This window comes from Diplotaxodon limnothrissa, linkage group LG20 (genome assembly GCF_057381915.1).
Source record: "Diplotaxodon limnothrissa isolate DT_005_m linkage group LG20, D_limnothrissa_male_GT1.1, whole genome shotgun sequence".
Classification (NCBI taxonomy): Eukaryota; Metazoa; Chordata; class Actinopteri; order Cichliformes; family Cichlidae; genus Diplotaxodon; species Diplotaxodon limnothrissa.
The window spans coordinates 4,754,914-4,773,833 of record NC_140615.1 but is presented as its reverse complement, the minus strand read 5'-3'; the positions used below and the strand labels follow the sequence as shown (position 1 = coordinate 4,773,833).

Genomic DNA, 18,920 nt, shown 5'->3' with positions numbered 1-18,920 from the left:
CTGTAAGTAACATTGGGAAATACTGTTCCTGTTTCACCAAATACACAAGATTTTTTGGGGTAAGAGTGTAGTGGGATCATTTTTAAATATCTTGTTGATTTGTTGAGGTAAAGCTTATTTATTAAAGTGCTCCAATATTTTCCATTACTCCAGAATTAATGTTTTTAATATCGATCCAGCTTAATTCTAAACTCTAGCTGTGAGAATTATGTGTAAATGTATAATGCTTTACAGAGAAATCTACAGAACATTCTGTTGATGAAACAATATTATTTGATATACTGGTGTACCATATTTTTTAATGCCTTTTTCATAATTAGTCCAGTGTTTATGTCCTTTCCAAATCATTACACATTAATGGACCTTTTATTCTTAAACATCTTGCCAGATACATGATATATGTTTTAAAAAGACAAATAAGTAGGTCTGTTCTCTGCTAGTTTCATTTCATTTCATTCAAATATTATTAAATATTTATTCATGCGTACAGTGATTTTTGTGTATTTTGAGGGCTCACGCGCTCATGCTTCACAAGTAAAACTATTTTACAAATGTACATCCAAACCTGAAAAAATCTATGCACAATGTATTCAGTTCAGCTCATGAATCTGATCATTTCTCATTTCAAAATTCTTTCTGTGTGTACAACTGTCTAAAACCACACCTAACATCTTTCACTCAGTTACAAAGCCTTAAATATATGTGGACGAATCGCTTTATACACACTTACAGGCACGTTGCATGACCACATGGGGTTTTGAGACAAATTTAAAGCAGTACAATCTACAAATGTAAGATGCATTCAAGTCACAGTGTAAATAATTATTTAAATAATTATTTAAAAATAATTTCAATAATTATTTAAATGAATGTTTTCTACGATGTATTTTTGTTATTTCATTTTGGCACTCTTGCCACTCCATACCAATTGAGGGTCATCGCTCCACGCAGCTAATATAATTATGCTTTTAAATCATGCTGCATAAATAAATAAGAGCATATTTGAAACGTTTTGCTAAAAGACAACTTTTTTTTATATAAGTTAAAAATAAATAAATAAATAAATAAAATCTTTGTTTACCTGAAAGCAAATTCTAACCCGTGCGCTTTTATTTGAGGTATAGACTTCTACTTCCGGGTCACGTTCCTTACATTTTTTTCTTCTTTCCATTCTTCTAAGCGAAACACAAATACCCCCAAAGCACAAATTGGTCCTTTTTGATAATTTTGATTTCTTGTTTTCGGTTTGTCGTTATTGACGACAAAGACAAAAGCCGGCCCTGAATTTTCCTTCTCGCTTTAAAACGAAAAAAAAAACCTCTCTCTCTCTCTTTTTTTTTTTTTTTTTTTTTTTTCCATTTTTGGCTCTCAGGAAACAAAAAGCGAGCTGCGCGAACATCGGACCAAACCGCTTTTATTCTGAAACTAACTTCTCCACAGGTATTCTGATTAAAGTTTTGTCGGGTTTGGGGAAAAGTTTTTGTGCCTTTACAGTTTAGCGAGGCTTTATTTGAAGAGCTTTTCTGTTATATAGATGCTTTTGAGAAAACTGATGAGAAATGAATGATGTGCGTATTTTTTATTTATTTAGTTTTCGTTTTTTAAAGCAAAAACTAAAGTCATCAAAAATCAAGTAGTTTAATAAGCATCAGGTGCAACTAAGCATAATGTGAGATGAGATCTGTGACCATGCTGTCTCACTGTGCAGAAAAGCTGTTTGGAGAATTTGCAAGCATGCTACTTCTTGTGTGTGTTTCATGTCCACACTTGTATTGGACCAGTCAGAAACTCTGATTTTATTCCTAAACAGTTTCATCTCTGAGGCATTTATTCATGGGGTTGGGTCTATTGTCTCGCTTGACGACCCACATGTTTCCCTCAACGTGGCATGTTGAATAGAAGCAGCAAAGCACCCCCACGACGGATAACCTCCACCTCCATGCATGTTTTCTTTTGGGGGATTCTGTGTTTGGTGGGGGTCGGGACCCCCCACGTCCTCCAAACACTCAAAAGTGTACTGAGTCATAAAGTCAGATAGCTGGCAGTGGTTTTCTTCTTGCTGCAGATAGTAGAGTCATAAACACTGACCTTCGCTAAGGTGAGAGAGGCCTGAGGGACCCTTTGATGGTCACTTGTTGTTGTCTTGCTTTTGGGGGAACTTTGGTAACTTTGCCTGCTGTTTGTAGACAATGGGTTGGTCTGTCTCAAATATTCCGATTTTTAGGTCATTTTCTGCTCACACACCTATGATTTGTCTTAAAATGATTTTTTTTCTCATAAATTTGAACCTTTATAATATTTCCGTTTAAGGTTTAGCTTTGTATACATTTCAGAACTCCTTTTGTTTTTGCACGATTAAATCTGAGGTAATGTTTGAACATGAATCCTGATTCACTTTTATTATACAAATCAGTAAAAATTTCAGGCTTTCATCTTAAATGATTTTTGAGATATTTATGTTTAAACATTGAGTGATATATACATTCAAACTTTGGACCATAACGTTTTAGGCTCATCAGAGATGGGCGAGCAGGAGGCCCATGATGATCTTAGATGGAGGGGCCCTAATGCCTCTTACTGTGGGCATGTGGAGGGTCTCAGTGCCTTACAAATGTCTTTGTAACCTTTCATAGACTGATTATTTTAAATAAAGCTTCCCCCAGTCACTCAGAAATCCCTGTGATTTTTGTCACAATGTGCTTCTGGTGAGAACTTCTCACCAGAAGTTGTCTAAAGGGCGTCCTTTTGAAAAAAGTCTGTTTACTGAACAGGGCTGTTACCAGTCAGGCCTGGGTGTGTCTTCCAGCTTAGCTAGTCAAATTAAAACAGGTTGGTAGTATTTTGGATTGAGCAGCTAAGTAGGTGTGTGGGTACTTTTTTATTTTTTGTAGTCAAACCGTTTCCTGCCACGTGCAGTGTTTTTCTCTCTTGCTGTTTATTGCAGGTGATCCCTGCACCCGATTATATTTAGTCGAGCTGTGTGAGTGAGCGGTGGAAGGGGGCAGGATCAGGAACAGTAGTCTATAAAACCAGTGGATTTACTCGGGCTCCCATGAGAAGACAGTGAAGGAAGAGCACTCTACTTTTCTTTCCCCCCTCTCATCAAGGCCACCTGTCTGCCCGGTCCCTCTGGAAACATGTCTGAGGACCTCCAACCAACCGTGGACCCCACAAAGATGGGGGTCGGACGATCCATCGCCGTGCTGACGTCAGGAGGAGACGCTCAGGGTAAGCAGAGGAATGAGGCTTTGCTTTATTTTGAGCATAAAATGATTCTCAGTGGAGGGTAGAAGAACGATCAGACAGCATCTTCTCCTGATGTGTCTGATCACTGAATCCCAGCAAGCTGTTGAAGTCCTAGTTTCTCTTTGTCTCGTGGATGCTAATAGAGTATCATTTTATGCTCTCACTGCACAGCATTTTAAATAAGATCAGAAGCCAGAGAATATAAAGGGCTAGCAACATTTTTTCCAGTGCTGAATGACAGCTGTCAGAGGCCGACGGAGTTTTGGCTGCAAGTGCCATTTGAAGTCCAGAACATGATAGGAGGATTACATCTTGGATTAACTCCACCATCAATGCCTAATGTTACACTGCTCGTAATGTCTCAGAGTAGAAGTGTGGTGGGGGTTAAAACTGGATGAACTCAGATTGTTTAAAGGTTCAAGTCCAAGGTGTTATTATCATTGCTTTTATTCAAGTAGAATAATGTGGACTACGTGAGGATCACAGTGAATATGAAACACTAATTAAAAACTTTTCTCTTTCTCTCTATTTTTTGTTTTGCTTCTCCTGTGAATCCTTCTGGAGCTTTATCTGCCTCTTCTTCCCCTTGTGTGTTCCCTTATTTTACATATTTGGAGCTAATCTTAGTGGCAGTGACCTTTTTCTGGTATGGACAAGAGAAACACCCCCAACCACAGCTGCTGTCTATTGAAACAAGAGCTGCAACATGCCAACAGCCACAACACAAAGTCCCACAGTGGCCTTTAGTGTGCCAAGATTATGCACAAGATGCACTTTTCCCTTATGGCTATTCTTGGCTTGACATGTGCCTGTGTGCACACTAAGTCACTTAAAGGTTAAGATAAGGCCCGACAGTGTTCGGGTGATATTTGATAGAAAGTTTGAAATGTTCAGTCATCACAGATCAGATCATTTGTGTGTTTTTAGGCATGAATGCAGCCGTGAGAGCCACAGTCAGAGTCGGCATCTACACTGGAGCCAAAGTCTACTTTGTCCATGAGGTATTTGAGCGGCATACAGGTGACATGTTGGCATCAGAATACAGCAATTAAATATAAGATGGAGACACATAGGAGAGAGTTTCCTGTTAAAGTCATGACAGAGGCCATCAGCTCAGGCCTGACGGTGTATGTTGTCATGTGTTGTAGGGCTACCAGGGCCTGGTGGATGGAGGAGAAAACATTTGTCTCGCTACATGGGAGAGTGTGTCTATGATGCTTCAGCTGGTGAGTGATATACAGCTGAATAAAGACCCGTATTTATTGTACCATGGAGAAGACTATTAAAAATGCCTTTTTTAATATATATTGTAGGCTCATTTCTATGTTAAGGATTAATATTTAAAGAGTCACCCTTGACAAAGAAATCAACAATTAACAGGCCAAAATTCATTCTGATCAGTTCATCTTTTGTCAGTTTTTAGGATCCTAAGTCCATCCATCCATCCATCTTCATCCGCTTTGTCCGGGGCTGGGTCGCGGGGGCAGCAGCCTAAGCAAAGAGGCCCAGACCTCCCTCTCCCCAGCCACCTCCTCCAGCTTATCCGGGGGAATACCAAGGCGTTCCCAGGCCAGCCGAGAGATATAATCTCTCCAGCGTGTCCTGGGTCTGCCCCGGGGCCTCCTCCCGGTGGGACATGCCTGGAACACCTCACCCAGGAGGCGCCCAGGGGGCATCCTTGTCAGATGCCCGAACCACCTCAGCTGGCTCCTTTCGATGTGGAGCAGCAGCTGCTCTACTCTGAGCCCCTCCCGGATGGCCGAACTTCTCACCCTATCTCCAAGGGAGAGGCCAGCCACCCTTCGGAGGAAGCTCATTTCTGCCGCTTGTATCCGCGATCTCGTTCTTTCGGTCACTACCCACAGCTCGTGGCCATAGGTGAGGGTAGGGACGTAGATCGACCGGTAAATTGAGAGCTTCGCTTTTACACTCAGCTCCCTCTTCACCACGACGGACCGGTGCAGCGTCCGCATTACTGCAGCTGCAGCCCCAATCCGTCTGTCGATCTCCGGCTCCCTTCTCCCATCACTCGCGAACAAGACCCAGAGATACTTGAACTCCTCCACTTGGGGCAGGAACTCATCCCCGACCCGGAGTGGGCACTCCACCCTTTTCCGGCTGAGAACCATGGCCTCAGATTTGGAGGTGCTGATCATCATTCCCGCTGCTTCACACTCGGCTGCGAACCGTTCCAGTGCGAGCTGGAGGCCTTCACCCGATGAAGCCAACAGAACCACATCATCTGCAAAAATCAGAGATGAGATTCTGAGGCCACCAAAGCGAAAGCCCTCCGCCACTTGGCTGCGCCTAGAAATCCTGTCCATAAAAATTATGAACAGAACCGGAGACAAAGGGCAGCCCTGGCGGAGCCCATCACCCACCGGGAACGAGTCCGACTTATTGCCGGCAATGCGAACCAAGCTCTTGCAACGGTTGTATAGGGATCGAATGGCCCGTAGCAATGGGCCAGACACCCCATATTCCCGCAACACCTCCCACAGGACACCCCGAGGGACACGGTCGAATGCCTTCTCCAAGTCCACAAAACACATGTAGACTGGTTGGGCAAACTCCCATGCACCCTCAAGTATCCTGGAGAGGATAAAGAGCTGGTCCAGTGTTCCGCGACCAGGACGAAAACCGCATTGTTCCTCCTGTATCCGAGGTTCGACTAACGGACGAACTCTCCTTTCCAGCACCCTGGCATAGACTTTCCCAGGGAGGCTGAGGAGTGTGATCCCCCTGTAGTTGGAACACACCCTCCGGTCCCCTTTCTTAAAGATGGGGACCACCACCCCGGTCTGCCAGTCCACAGGTACTGCCCCTGATCTCCACGCAACATTGCAGAGGCGTGTCAACCAGGACAGCCCTACAACGTCCAGAGCCTTCAGGAACTCGGGGCGGACCTCATCAACACCAGGGGCTCTGCCACCAAGGAGTTGTTTAACTGCCTCAGTGACCTCGCCCCCGGAAATTGGCGGGTCATTCCCCTCATCCCCAGACTCTGCTTCCTCCTCGGAAGACGTGTCAGTGGGATTAAGGAGGTCCTCGAAGTATTCCTTCCACCGCCTGACAATTTTCTCAGTCGACGTCAGCAGCGCTCCGCCAGCACTATACACAGTGCAGGTAGAGCACCGCTTTCCCCTCCTGAGACGTCTGACGGTTTGCCAGAATCTCTTCGAGGCAGTCCGAAAGTCTTTTTCCATGGCCTCTCCGAACTCCTCCCACACCCGAGTTTTTGCTTCAGCCACTGCCCGAGCCGCATTCCGCTTGGCCTGTCGATACCTGTCGGCTGCCTCCGGAGTCCCACAGGCTAACCAAGCCCGATAGGACTCCTTCTTCAGCCTGGTGGCTCCCTTCACCTCTGGTGTCCACCATTTGGTTCGGGGATTACCACCACGGCAGGCACCAACCACCTTGCGGCCGCAGCTCAATGCAGCAGCTTCGGCAATGGAGACGCTGAACATGGTCCATTCGGACTCAATGTCCCCAGTCTCCCTCGGAATGCTGTTGAAGCTCTGCCGGAGGTGTGCGTTGAAGATCTCGCGGACTGGGGCCTCTGCTAGACGTTCCCAGTACACCCTCACTACGCGTTTAGGTGCACCAGGTCTGTCCAGCGTCTTCCCCCGCCACCTGATCCAACTCACCACCAGGTGGTGATCAGTTGACAGCTCAGCCCCTCTCTTTACCCGAGTGTCCAGAACATATGGTCGCAGGTCTGCTGATACGATTACAAAATCGATCATCGACCTACGGCCTAGAGCGTCCTGGTGCCACGTGCACTTATGGACACTCTTATGTTCGAACAGGGTGTTCGTTATGGCCAAACTGTGATTAGCACAGAAGTCCAATAACAAAGCACCGCTCGGGTTCAGATCAGGGAGGCCGTTCCTCCCAATCACGCCCCTCCAGGTCTCGCTGTCGTTACCCACGTGAGCATTGAAGTCTCCCAGCAGGACAACAGAGTCTCCAGGTGGAGCACCCTCCAGCACCCCGCCCAGGGACTCTAAGAAGGCTGGGTACTCTGAACTGCCACTTGGCGCATACGCGCAGATGACAGTCAGGACCCGTTCCCCGACCCTAAGGCGCAGGGAACAAACCCTCTCGTCCACCGGGAAAAACCCCAACGTACCAGCAGCAAGCCGAGGGGATACTAGGATACCCACCCCAGTCCGCCGCCTCTCACCAGGGGCAACTCCAGACTGAGACAGAGTCCAGCCCCTCTCCAGGAGACTGGTTCCAGAGCCCGAGCCATGTGTAGAGGTAAGCCCGACTATATCTAGCCGGTACCTCTCAACCTCACGCACTAACTCAGGCTCCTTCCCCACCAGAGAGGTGACATTCCATGTCCCTATTGCCAGTCTTGGCAGCCAGGGGTCAGTCCGCCAGGGCCTCCGCTCCTGGCCGCCACCCGGCACACAATGCACCCGACCCCTATGGCGCTTCCTGCGGGTGGTGGGCCTGCGGGAGGATGGGCCCATGTCTCCTCTTCGGGCTGTGCCCGGCCGGGCCCCATGGACTAAGGCCCGGCCACCAGACGCTCGCCCTCGGGCACCCTCCCCGGGCCTGGCTCCAGGGCGGGGCCCCGGTAACCCTATCCCGGGCAGGGTAAACTGTTCCCTCGGTGTCTTTTTCATAAGGGTCTTATGAATCGCTCTTTGTCTGGTCCCTCACCCAGGGCCAATTTGCCATGGGAGACATTACCAGGGGGCAAAAGCCCCCAGACAACATAGCCCCTGGGATCCCTGTGACACACAAACCCCTCCACCACGATAAGGTAGCGATTCCAGGAGGGGAGGATCCTAAGTTGAGTTTCTAATTACAATCAATGTTTATGCTGATAACAAAAGGAAGCAGATACATACCTAAAAAATGAAGGAGGGAGTTTGTCAGCCTCAGTCTGACTAATCTGCAAAACACTGCATCTACAAATTGTGGAAAAATGTTCCAGCAGCTACAATCCTATGTCAGACAAGAGCGGGACAACTTTCCTCTCCCAGAGGTTCCCCAGCTGGTCTCAGTTCCCAGATGTTTGCAGACTGTTGTTAAAAGAAGAGGGAATGCCACACAGTGGTAAACTTGATCCTGTCCCAACTTTTCTGACATGCTTTGCTGTCATCAAATTCAAAATGAGCTAATATTTTTCTTAAAATATAAAATTTTCACTTTCTGTGTTCTATTGTGAATAAAATATGCATTTATGAGATTTTCTAATCAGTGGATTCTGTTTTTATTTACCTTTTTTTGCAGCATCGCAACTTCTATGGAAGTGGGTTTGTGGTAACAAATGGATGCTTCTGTAAATGCTTCTGATATCACAACAAGCTGAGTGATGACATTAAACAAGTGACTCTGCCCTGTGATTTAAGGATCGTGGTAATACTGAACGGCATCATTCATAGTTATTTGTCTAAATACAGCAGTCTGGCAAGGAGTGACACACTGACATTTATGAAGTGTGTGTGAATGGCAGCAGAGGCTGCGGCAGATTTCTAAGATATCGTCTTTACTCGTGATGCAACCTCACTCCATGGGAATCCAGGCCACCCTAATGAGCTGTTATAAAGCTGACCCGATGATATCTAACTGTTATGGAAAACACTGTTGGGTTAATTGTCTGTCAATGCTGCATTAACGTTTTCAAAGCCAGTTATAAAAGCTTCTCCTCTTCCTGTGTTAGGGTGGTACTGTCATCGGCAGCGCTCGCTGCAAGGACTTCAGAACCAGAGACGGTCGTATGAAGGCCGCCTGCAACCTGGTGAAGCTGGGCATCACCAACCTGTGTGTAATCGGTGGAGACGGCAGTCTGACGGGAGCCAACGAGTTCAGGACCGAGTGGAGCGGGCTGCTGGTTGATCTGGTCCGAGCAGGTAAAGAGACAAACGAGGCTGCGAGAATCGTGAATGTGTCAAATCTTTCAGCCTCGTCTTTTTGTGTCTGACTAAATCTGTCTGTCCTCGTCTCTCTTCCAAGATTAGCTTCTAATTCATCACAAAAAGACGGGGTAGGGGAAAATAATGAAAAGCATGTGCATTCACTAGGAATATACAGTGGTGTGCTTTGTTTTGACCACTAAAAACTAAATTTGGGGACGTTTCCAAAATGCTGCATAAAGTTTAAATTTATAAGTTAAAGCCTCAGTCACACAACTCATACAAGCTCCAGTAAGGGCTAAATAACTGAATTTTACATTTTTTTCCACTCACTATGTGGTTGGCAATAAGCATTTTACCCTAGCAACCAGTAGATACCAAGGGGTTGACAACCAGTCTCTAGGCCTGTGCGTCTGAGGCTGCAAGAAAGAAAGATAAGAATAAACTTTATTGTTCCACTTGGAAATTTGTCTTGGACAAACGGCGCTAAACATAGCTGCATTCGCCTAATGAAAACCATGAAAATTAAAAAGGGGGATAAAAACAAACAAACCAATGTTTGTATCATCAGATTATGTATCATGTCTGCAGGTAAGATCACTGAGGAAGAAGCTAAGAAATCGTCCCACCTCAATATTGTTGGCATGGTCGGCTCAATCGACAATGACTTCTGCGGCACTGACATGACCATCGGTACTGACTCGGCACTGCACCGCATCATTGAGGTGGTGGATGCCATCACCACGACTGCACAGAGGTCAGACCCCACTGTGCATTCAAAAAGTGAATCTGTCAACCAAATTAATAGTTTGCACATATGTACAGGTAGAAAACTCTAGAAAAAAATGGACGTATCGCCTTTCTTATGCCTGTCAGTTTATAGTGGATATACTGATTCTGCATATTCATTTTTTTCAAAATCCACAGCCACCAGAGGACATTTATCCTGGAAGTGATGGGCAGACACTGTGGGTCAGTACTCTGTGTGTGTGTCATTAGACTGAGAGACTATTATATTTGCGTGACTTATTTATTCTCATTCATGTGTGCAACAAGTAGTTACAGTGCATAACATAACGAACTCTCTCCAGTTACAGTCTTCTTATTAATATGATGCTGGTGCACAAATGACCTGAATGCCTCTGTATTGTTTGTGTCAGTGGACTGGTGGGATCTTGTGACTGTCAAAGAGGTTTTGTGATTTAAAAGTACAGCCGAAAAAACATGTTCCTGTGGCTACGTCTATGAATCAGGCTGCTTAACCGTTTGTGTTTGCACACATGCGTGCAGTTACCTGGCCCTGGTGACGGCTCTCGCCTGTGGAGCTGACTGGGTGTTCATTCCCGAGATGCCGCCAGATGATGGCTGGGAGGACCACTTGTGCAGGAGGCTGTCAGACGTAAGTGTTTCTTCATTTGAAGATACCCACATCCTCTCTTTGCATGCATATTTGTACTTTTATCTCTGTTATTATTATTATTTTTTTACTTTAGCAAAGAGCCCGTGGATCTCGACTAAATGTGATCATTGTGGCCGAGGGCGCGATGTGCAAGGATGGCAAACCGATTACATCTGACCAGATCAAAAAGGTAAGCTGTATGGTTCTTACTATTGTGCGAGTATTATTGTAAGCTATGCTGACAGTATACTGAACAAAGAGCTGGATTTGTTTGTGTCCAGTTGGTAACTGACAGACTCGGCTTTGATACCCGCACCACTGTTCTTGGACACGTGCAGAGAGGAGGAACACCCTCTGCCTTCGACAGAATCCTGGTGAGTGTCCCAGTAAAACGCAGAGTAGAATCCACACAGTACACAGCTCTACTTCTGCCTCTACTGAGGCTCCTGACTCCTGAGGAGTGTACTATGAAGTAAGAATTAATGGAGTAGTAAACCATAATGAGCTAAAAGTCTGAGTTTCTTTAAAAAAGTAGCTTTTAAATGGCTAAATCACCATGGTAACTTACCTTGAACACGTAACCTGGTCTGGAGAAGGTTTAAAATCCTCTGGAAATGCAACATTTTTAATACATTTCTTTTATTTACAGCATATAAAGCAGGATATAGAGTCTCTGCTAGGAGAACCTGTTTTATATGTACAAGTTGTACAGAGGGTGCAGTCTGCAATAAAATAAACTTGAATTATTTTACTCCTCTGTGCACTAAATCACCACATTAACAGTTTTCTGCAGCATTAATTTCCTGTCTTATTTGTAACAGTGTGTTTACATTTTACTGTAATATTTTATCTTTTTATCTTTATATATTTGTAGTCACCATTTCATTATCATCATCTGATAACATCTGTGAGTGGAGTAGGTGACGCTCATAGGGATCATTTTATACAGAAGAGTCATATAATCCGCGAAGCACCTGTTTTTATTAGATGCGCATGAACGAAGCCTGAAGGGCTGAACTGGGTCAAGAAAGCTAACGGAAAGAAAGCCTAGCTGTGTTGAACTTTCTTCGTAGTACACCCTCTGGTGAACTGGCTCTGTTGGTTTACTCTAGGGCAGCAGGATGGGAGTGGAGGCGGTGATGGCATTGCTGGAGGCCACCCCAGACACTCCCGCCTGTGTGGTCACCCTGTCGGGGAATCAAGCCGTCAGATTGCCGCTCATGGAGTGCGTGCAAGTGGTACGTCAGAGTATTTTCACCCAAGGAAAAAGATGATTAGTGTGTTGCTTTGCCTGTTCTGAGGGATATCCACTAACACTACAATGACTTTACGCTTTACAGACAAAAGAAGTGACTGCTGCCATGGCTCAGGGCAGATTTGACGATGCCATCAAGCTCAGAGGAAAGTACGTGTTTCACAGAGAGTATTAGCAATAAAACATTTAAGTGATCGACTAACTTTGCATAACTATGGAGCCTGAATTGTGCAGCTTCAGGCTCTGCCAATGTCATCTGCTCTGTGGGCTGAACAAATTAGACATTAGATGGCACATGCAATCAATTAAAAAACTTTAAAGTAAAACTTGCAATACCATTTAAATATTAAGTAATGCCTAATAACAAAAAGGAAAAATCATTAAAATACTGACTACAATAATTTTATATTGTTTATTCTGACTAAACACTGTAAAAGTCTAACAGCTGAGCCGTATTTTTAATCTAGCTAATAACCCACTAACCCTCCTTTATGATGTGTAGGAGTTTTGAAAACAACTGGAATACGTACAAGCTGCTGGCTCACATCAATCCTCCAGATACTAAGGTGAGCGACCTTCACCTTCTAAACCAGACTCGTCCTGACTCCCTGTTGTTACTGAATCATGTTTAAGGACCTTCAGCTGTCTCATTGTGTCCATCTGTCGCTGGCAGAGTAACATCAATGTGGCCATTATGAATATCGGCGCCCCCTGTGCTGGTATGAACGCTGCCGTGCGTGCAGCGGTGAGGATGGGCATCATCCAGGGTCACTCCATGCTGGCAGTCCATGAAGGTTTCGACGGTCTGGCTCAAGGACAGGTAATAATTTTTTTGGTAATCTGTTATCCTTTTAAACCAGAGAACCAGTGTCACACGTGCAAGAATCTTCTTCCTACTTCGGTTACGAAGACTAGAACTGCTTTTTGTTGCCTCTGGTGTTTTGTTCCCTGTCAGATCAAAAAATATGAGCATAAAACATCCATCAAACAGCGACGACAACTGTTATGTTATCACACGTGGTGGTCACAATGGCAAGATATTAAGTATGAATGGCGACATACATGCAAGACATAAAAAGGCTAACAAAGCACTGAAAACACATGTTAGAAGAAAGATCAATGTGTACTTTAATGAGCACCACCAAACTGGGAGGTGGTTCCACAGAAGAGGGCCTGAAAACTAAGGGCTCGGCCTCCCATTCTACTTTTAAATACTCCAAGAATCACAAATAAGCCCCCAGTCTGAGAATAAACTGCTCTTGTAGGATAATTATGGGGCCTGATTATGTATGTGAGGAGAAGGATTTAAAAAAATATCCCTACATTGTTGTTGTTGTTGTTAACTGCTGTTATTAACAACCAGTGTTCTTGCTTGTAGCATCAGAGAGAGAGAGAAGTTGCTGTGGTGAAGTTGTTGACTGGACTCAGTGTGTGTGTGTGTGTGTGTGTGTGTGTGCGTGTGCGTGTGCGTGTGTGTGTGTGTGTGGCATTAGTTGGTTCAGTTGATTAGCTCGGAATTTATATTGGGAGCAATATAAACGCCCCTGTACCCATGAAATTGGAGCTATTCCCATTGAAGCCCTTTTTGCATCTATGTGTCACGTAAAGAAAAAAAAAAAACGGGCCTTTCAAAATAAAAGACCTCTGCTTCTCTTCTGTTTTTATTGGGTGGGGTCAAATGCAGATACATGCTTTCAAATAATTCAAGTAAGTCATTGCTTTCATGTGTGAGTACTGTACTTTGTCTTCCAATAGTTATAAGTGTTTTACTTTTATTATATAAGCTCAGCTGGATCTTCCTGTTCACTACAGATCGAGCCCATTATCTGGACTTCTGTGAGTGGCTGGACTGGAAAAGGAGGTTCAATGTTGGGCACCAAGAGGTAAAAATATGCATTTTTGTTTCTTTGATTTTATATTTGGAAAATAAACATGTATCCTGTATTCCCGAAGAACTCTTCCAGGCAAAAGGTTGGAGGAGATCAGCCAGAACATCGCCAAATTCAACATCCACGCTTTGGTGATCATTGGCGGCTTTGAGGTAAGAAGTGGCAGAAGGCTTTGTTTCTCTTCTGCTCATTCAAAGTGAGCAGAAGTTCCTGAAACTAGAAGCACAGAAAAAAAAATGAATCTGCGTCTCCTCTTTTGCTGCAGGCGTATGTTGGAGGCCTTGAGCTGGTGCAGGCTAGGGAGAAATATGAGGAAATGTGCATTCCCATTGTGGTTATCCCTGCCACCGTATCCAACAACGTCCCTGGCTCTGACTTTAGCATCGGCGCTGACACTGCCCTGAACACCATCACCTCCGTTAGTGGCTGAACAGCAAATATATATGCACATGCACAAACATAAATTAAAAAGGAAGCAGTTTATCTTTTACTTTCTGGTTTGTTTCTCTGCAGACCTGTGACAGGATCAAGCAGTCTGCAGCAGGCACCAAGCGCCGCGTGTTTATCGTTGAGACTATGGGTGGATACTGTGGCTACTTAGCCACCATGGCAGGTCTGGCTGCTGGGGCTGATGCCGCTTACATCTTTGAGGAAAAATTCGACATTAAAGATCTGGAGGTGAGCTGAAAGTCGGTGAAGAAGAGGGCATGGCCATCAAGTGTGAGTTCATTGCTTGAAGTGACTGTCTTAAGAGGGCAGTTTCTTCCTGAGGACAGAAACATAATGAATTCGTTGTGTTGCACTCTTTTGGTTTCAGTTTTCTGTCTTTAAAGTTTATGGAGTCTGAAAAGTAATTAGGTGAACTTTTGCTCACAGGCGAACGTCCAGCACATGGTGGAGAAGATGAAGACAACAGTGAAGAGAGGTCTGGTGCTCAGGTAGGTTTTGTTCTGGCAGGGAAAAGAAATGAAGTGCAACAGGAAGAAGGTAAATACCTGGTATAAAACCAGTAATCTGGTTAACTGCTACTGAGTAAATCTTCGGAATATCCAGTTGTTGTAACCCTCTAGTCATTGTGAATCACTGATTTAGCAGAGCATCAATCACAAACTCACAGCGAGTGCTTCAATTTTCTGTAGTACAAACACCAAAAACTCAGGATATTCAAAACAATAAGAACCCAGGAGACGAGTTCTTTTATACAACAGGCAATTTTAACTGAAAGCATGTCATTTCAAAATAGGAAAGTGACGGTTTAAATAATAAAACTAGTAAAGAATTTTATTTATCTGCTCTAGTTTGATTGGCTCACTGTCATAGTTGAATTCAAATGAGCCATTATTACACCTTTACAATGTCTGCTGTGAACAGGACCCATAATTCATGCTCTGAAACCAGATAAAAGTCCATTTATTTTCAGGCAACAGCAGAATAATTTACTGTTCATTGTTCAAAAGGAATGAAAGCTGCAATTCCAACTACACGACTGATTTCATCTTCAACCTGTACTCAGAGGAGGGAAAAGGCATCTTTGACTGCCGTAAGAATGTCCTTGGACACATGCAGCAGGTGTGTTCATGAGGGGAAATGTCCAAACGCAATAATTGGTTTGCTCCTCATTTTTCTGTGATTTATTCTAACTGCGTGTCCTCTACCAACTGCAGGGCGGCACTCCTACACCCTTCGACAGAAACTTTGGCACAAAGATGGGTGCCAAGGCAGTTCTGTGGCTTACTGACAAACTGAAGGAGTGCTATAGGCATGGTATGTGCACTTAAAGCCAAACTCTGTGTTATATATGATGAAATATGCCGTTGTTTAAAGTTTTGAAGTAAAGTTTCTTGAATCTGATATATTTATATGTAGAGTTAATTTCATGTTGTAAAGTCATAGCAAAGAAAAAGTACACCTTCTGTCAGTTATAAGTCTGTACATATCAAAATTAACCTTAAAATTTGGTTAATAAAACATACGATAAACAGCAACTCATGACCTGTTACATCATCTTGGTATTTATTTGACAAATGTGTGAAAAAGAAGGTAAATAGCAGCCAGTTGCTGCCAATCTTGCACTTGATTAACTGATCATCTTTAAGTGTGAGCACTTCTATAAAAGCAGAGCTTTTGGCAGTTTTCTGCTCTGCAGCATTCAAATGTGTGTTAACATGACGCCAAGGAGGAAAGACATCAGCAGAGCTGTTAGAGGAGCAACTGCTGCTGCCCATCAGTCAGATAAAGTCCATCATTCTACAGTGAGGATTGCTCTCCAGTGGAGATCACTCAGAAAAGCTCCCAGTATTTCCATGAGTGGATGTTCCAGCAAATTCACCCCAAGGTCAGACCATGCAATCCTCAGAGAAACTGCAAAAAACCCAAGTGCTACATTTCAGACTCTATAGGCCTCAGTTAGCACGTTAAATGATGACTTGGATTTGCAAAATTGCTTCTAAACAAACCACAAAACCCCTAGAACAATGTCCTTTTGAAAGACATGACCAAAGAGGGAGATATTTGGCCATAATACCCAGTGCTGTGTTTGGTCAGAAGAGACACTTCATATCAGCGGTCAAGCACGGTGGTGATTTCAGCTTGTTTTGCAGCCACAGGATCAGGGCACCTCTCTATTGAAGTATTCTACAGTTAAATGTGAGGCCATCTGTGTGACAGCTAAAGCTGGGCTGAAACTAGCTCGCACAACAGGACAATGATCTCAGTCACACCAGCTAATCTACAACACAATAGCTGGAAAAGAAAAGAATCAAGGTGGTGCAATAGTCTAGTCAAGGTCCAGAGCTGCCATAAATATGTGGACATTAGAAAGACTGATACAGTGATACATAAAACTGCTGTACAACGGGGTGAGCTTTAGTTTTTCAAACAATGCTTCTGCTTTTTAATTTAGTTTTGGTTAAATAAACAATGAAACTGTGAAATTGTTCACAGAAACTGAAAAGGGTGCTGTTTTTAAAGCTGCTGAAGACCAGATGATTGTTTTTACGTTCAATGCTCTAATATGTAAAAGCTTCCAAGTGGCCGAGCCAAACATTGACAACAATCGTGTAGCAGATCTACGTCATGTTTTGTCATTCTAAATGTACATTTTTCATACATAATCATATGTTATGAATATTCCTTTCAGTAAGTCATGTGGAATGTGAATCATGAATTAGTTAATCAGTTTGTCTTTGGGGCTTTTAGGTCGTATCTTTGCTAACACAGCAGACTCCGCTTGCGTGCTGGGAATGAGAAAAAGGGCACTCACCTTCCAACCTCTCGCTGAATTGAAGGAAGACACAGATTTTGAGTATGATATATATTTTCGAGCTCACATGTTGTAAGAATATAAGTACAATAACAAGCATCCGAGTGAATGATCCCTCCCATCTGTTGCAGGCGCCGCATCCCTAAGATACAGTGGTGGCTGAAAATCAGGCCCATCATGAAGATCTTGGCTAAATATGACATCAAACTGGACACCTCTGAACACGCCGACTTGGAGCATGTGATCAAGAAGAGTAGCTTTCTTGGGAAGTAGACGCCATCTGCTCCCTGTTAGTACGCAGTTGGACAGGGGGATTTTGTTCTTTTCCATAAACAAACTTATGTTTTCTTGTTTAACCATCTGTGTGCCTCAGTAAAAGAGCTGCTATCTTTCCTGTCCTGATTGTTTGCTTCCTCTTTGTAGCCCTCCTCATCCTGAAAAGCTTTTCCTGAATACACAGTGCAGAAGAAAACAAGCCATTAAAGATGACTGATAATCCCCCCAAAACACTGTGTTGTTGGTGATTAATGCCAATTAATGTGATCTGTCCAGAGAAACTAGCAGACTAATTTTTAATTTACACTCTATTTTGGAAATGGTGTCTGATCAAAACCCATACAGCGAACACAGTGATTAAAAGTTTACATATTTAGCAACTGCGTGACCTGATGATCATCTAGACGTCATTTAGTGTTTTTGTTTTGTTTTTCCTTGTAGCCATAGTAAATTGTACCCGTTACACCTATACGTATGAATTTTAGGTCACTGGAAGCGCTGATATAATTACACCTAATGCATCTGAATTAGTAAGCCTCAATCACAAATCTTTAGAAAACGTCCTTTACTCCAAGAGGTTCTTGCCCCCAAAAATTTTGAACCCCAATTGAAAACCATTGATGTCTGGTAAAAGCAGCCAGCTATAATAACGTGATCCATCGGTACACATTCAGCCTCCTTTTCTTTATCCTGATTTTGAACAATACTTGAGCTGGGTGCAGCTAAAGATGGACTCATAGCGATCTGTTTAAATATCCTCTGCACATATTCAAACACAGATATATTATTCTCTGAATAAGCTCTGTTTGTATGGGTTTGTCATAAAAATAAATGTATGTAGAAAAAGCCATAACAAAAAGAGATTACCTATGTTTAACGAAGAACTGTGACTACAACTGAAGCAGCCTTTGTTTTGTTTTATTTGTTTTCAATAAATTTTGGTAAATTTTCTGGTAACAAATGTTATAACATGTTAATAAAAGCTTTGTTTACTGACTTATTCTTTTGAGGCACTTACTAATTTATGGTTTTGCTGAAATTCCCATATCGCTGTGATGATACGTAGACTTGAAAAGTACAAATTTATATAGTGATTTATAGAACCCTGGCCTACTCGCTCGCCACTTTTTTAAGTACACACATTTAACTGCTTTTTAACATAAATAGCTAATCAGCCAGAGAAGCAACTTTAACCTCCTAAGACTTGAGCTCTTCCATGGCATGCATTTTTAATATTTCTTTGATATTTGGGCATATTGGGACCTCATGAATGTAAAAACAAAGAATTGCCAGATCTTTTTTTTTAACCTCATTTTTATTTCTGACAAAAATGAGATCCACATATGAGGACATTTGTTTTAAATTTTGATAGAACAGTGGCAGTAGAATGTCCTCCTAAGTGGATATCAGGCACTTGTAGAGAAATATTAGTGTTTTTAGGTCTAGACAATCCAAAATGTGATGTCCACATATGTGGACACAAGGTCCTAGGAGGTTAAATGTGATGTGGTTGTTTGTGTGGGGCTGTGTATGTCAAGAATTGCTGATCACATGTCTATGGTTTCCAGATAATGGTCTGAAAAAGAGAAAATATAAGTGAGCAGCAGTTCCCTGTGTGAAACTGCTTTGTTGATGTCAGAGGAGAATGGCCGCTTTGAGCTGATAGGAAGGCAACAGTCACTCAAATAACTATAAGTTAAAACCCAAATATGTGAAAGAG

General features: G+C 43.3%; 1 protein-coding gene across 2 annotated transcripts; it reads left to right on the top strand.

Annotated features, from left to right (window-relative positions):
- Nucleotides 1-1,382: 1,382 nt before the first annotated feature.
- Nucleotides 1,383-18,101, top strand: LOC146610331 (ATP-dependent 6-phosphofructokinase, muscle type-like). Of its 2 annotated transcripts, none has more exons than XM_085343803.1 (23): nt 1,383-1,440; nt 3,108-3,228; nt 4,174-4,247; nt 4,395-4,472; nt 8,927-9,116; nt 9,711-9,876; nt 10,047-10,091; nt 10,410-10,518; nt 10,613-10,708; nt 10,800-10,892; nt 11,631-11,756; nt 11,859-11,923; nt 12,276-12,339; nt 12,447-12,593; nt 13,586-13,656; nt 13,727-13,814; nt 13,928-14,080; nt 14,176-14,340; nt 14,539-14,600; nt 15,120-15,231; nt 15,327-15,426; nt 16,861-16,966; nt 17,056-18,101. In XM_085343803.1, the coding sequence occupies exons 2-23, from the start codon at nt 3,138-3,140 to the stop codon at nt 17,195-17,197; spliced, it is 2,343 nt and encodes a 780-aa protein (XP_085199929.1). In that variant the 5' UTR covers nt 1,383-1,440; nt 3,108-3,137; the 3' UTR covers nt 17,198-18,101. The 2 variants fall into 2 exon arrangements, with proteins under 2 accessions (XP_085199929.1, XP_085199930.1); XM_085343804.1 differs by lacking the exon at nt 1,383-1,440 and having other exon boundaries at nt 2,979-3,228; nt 17,056-17,213; nt 17,348-18,101.
- Nucleotides 18,102-18,920: the final 819 nt, after the last annotated feature.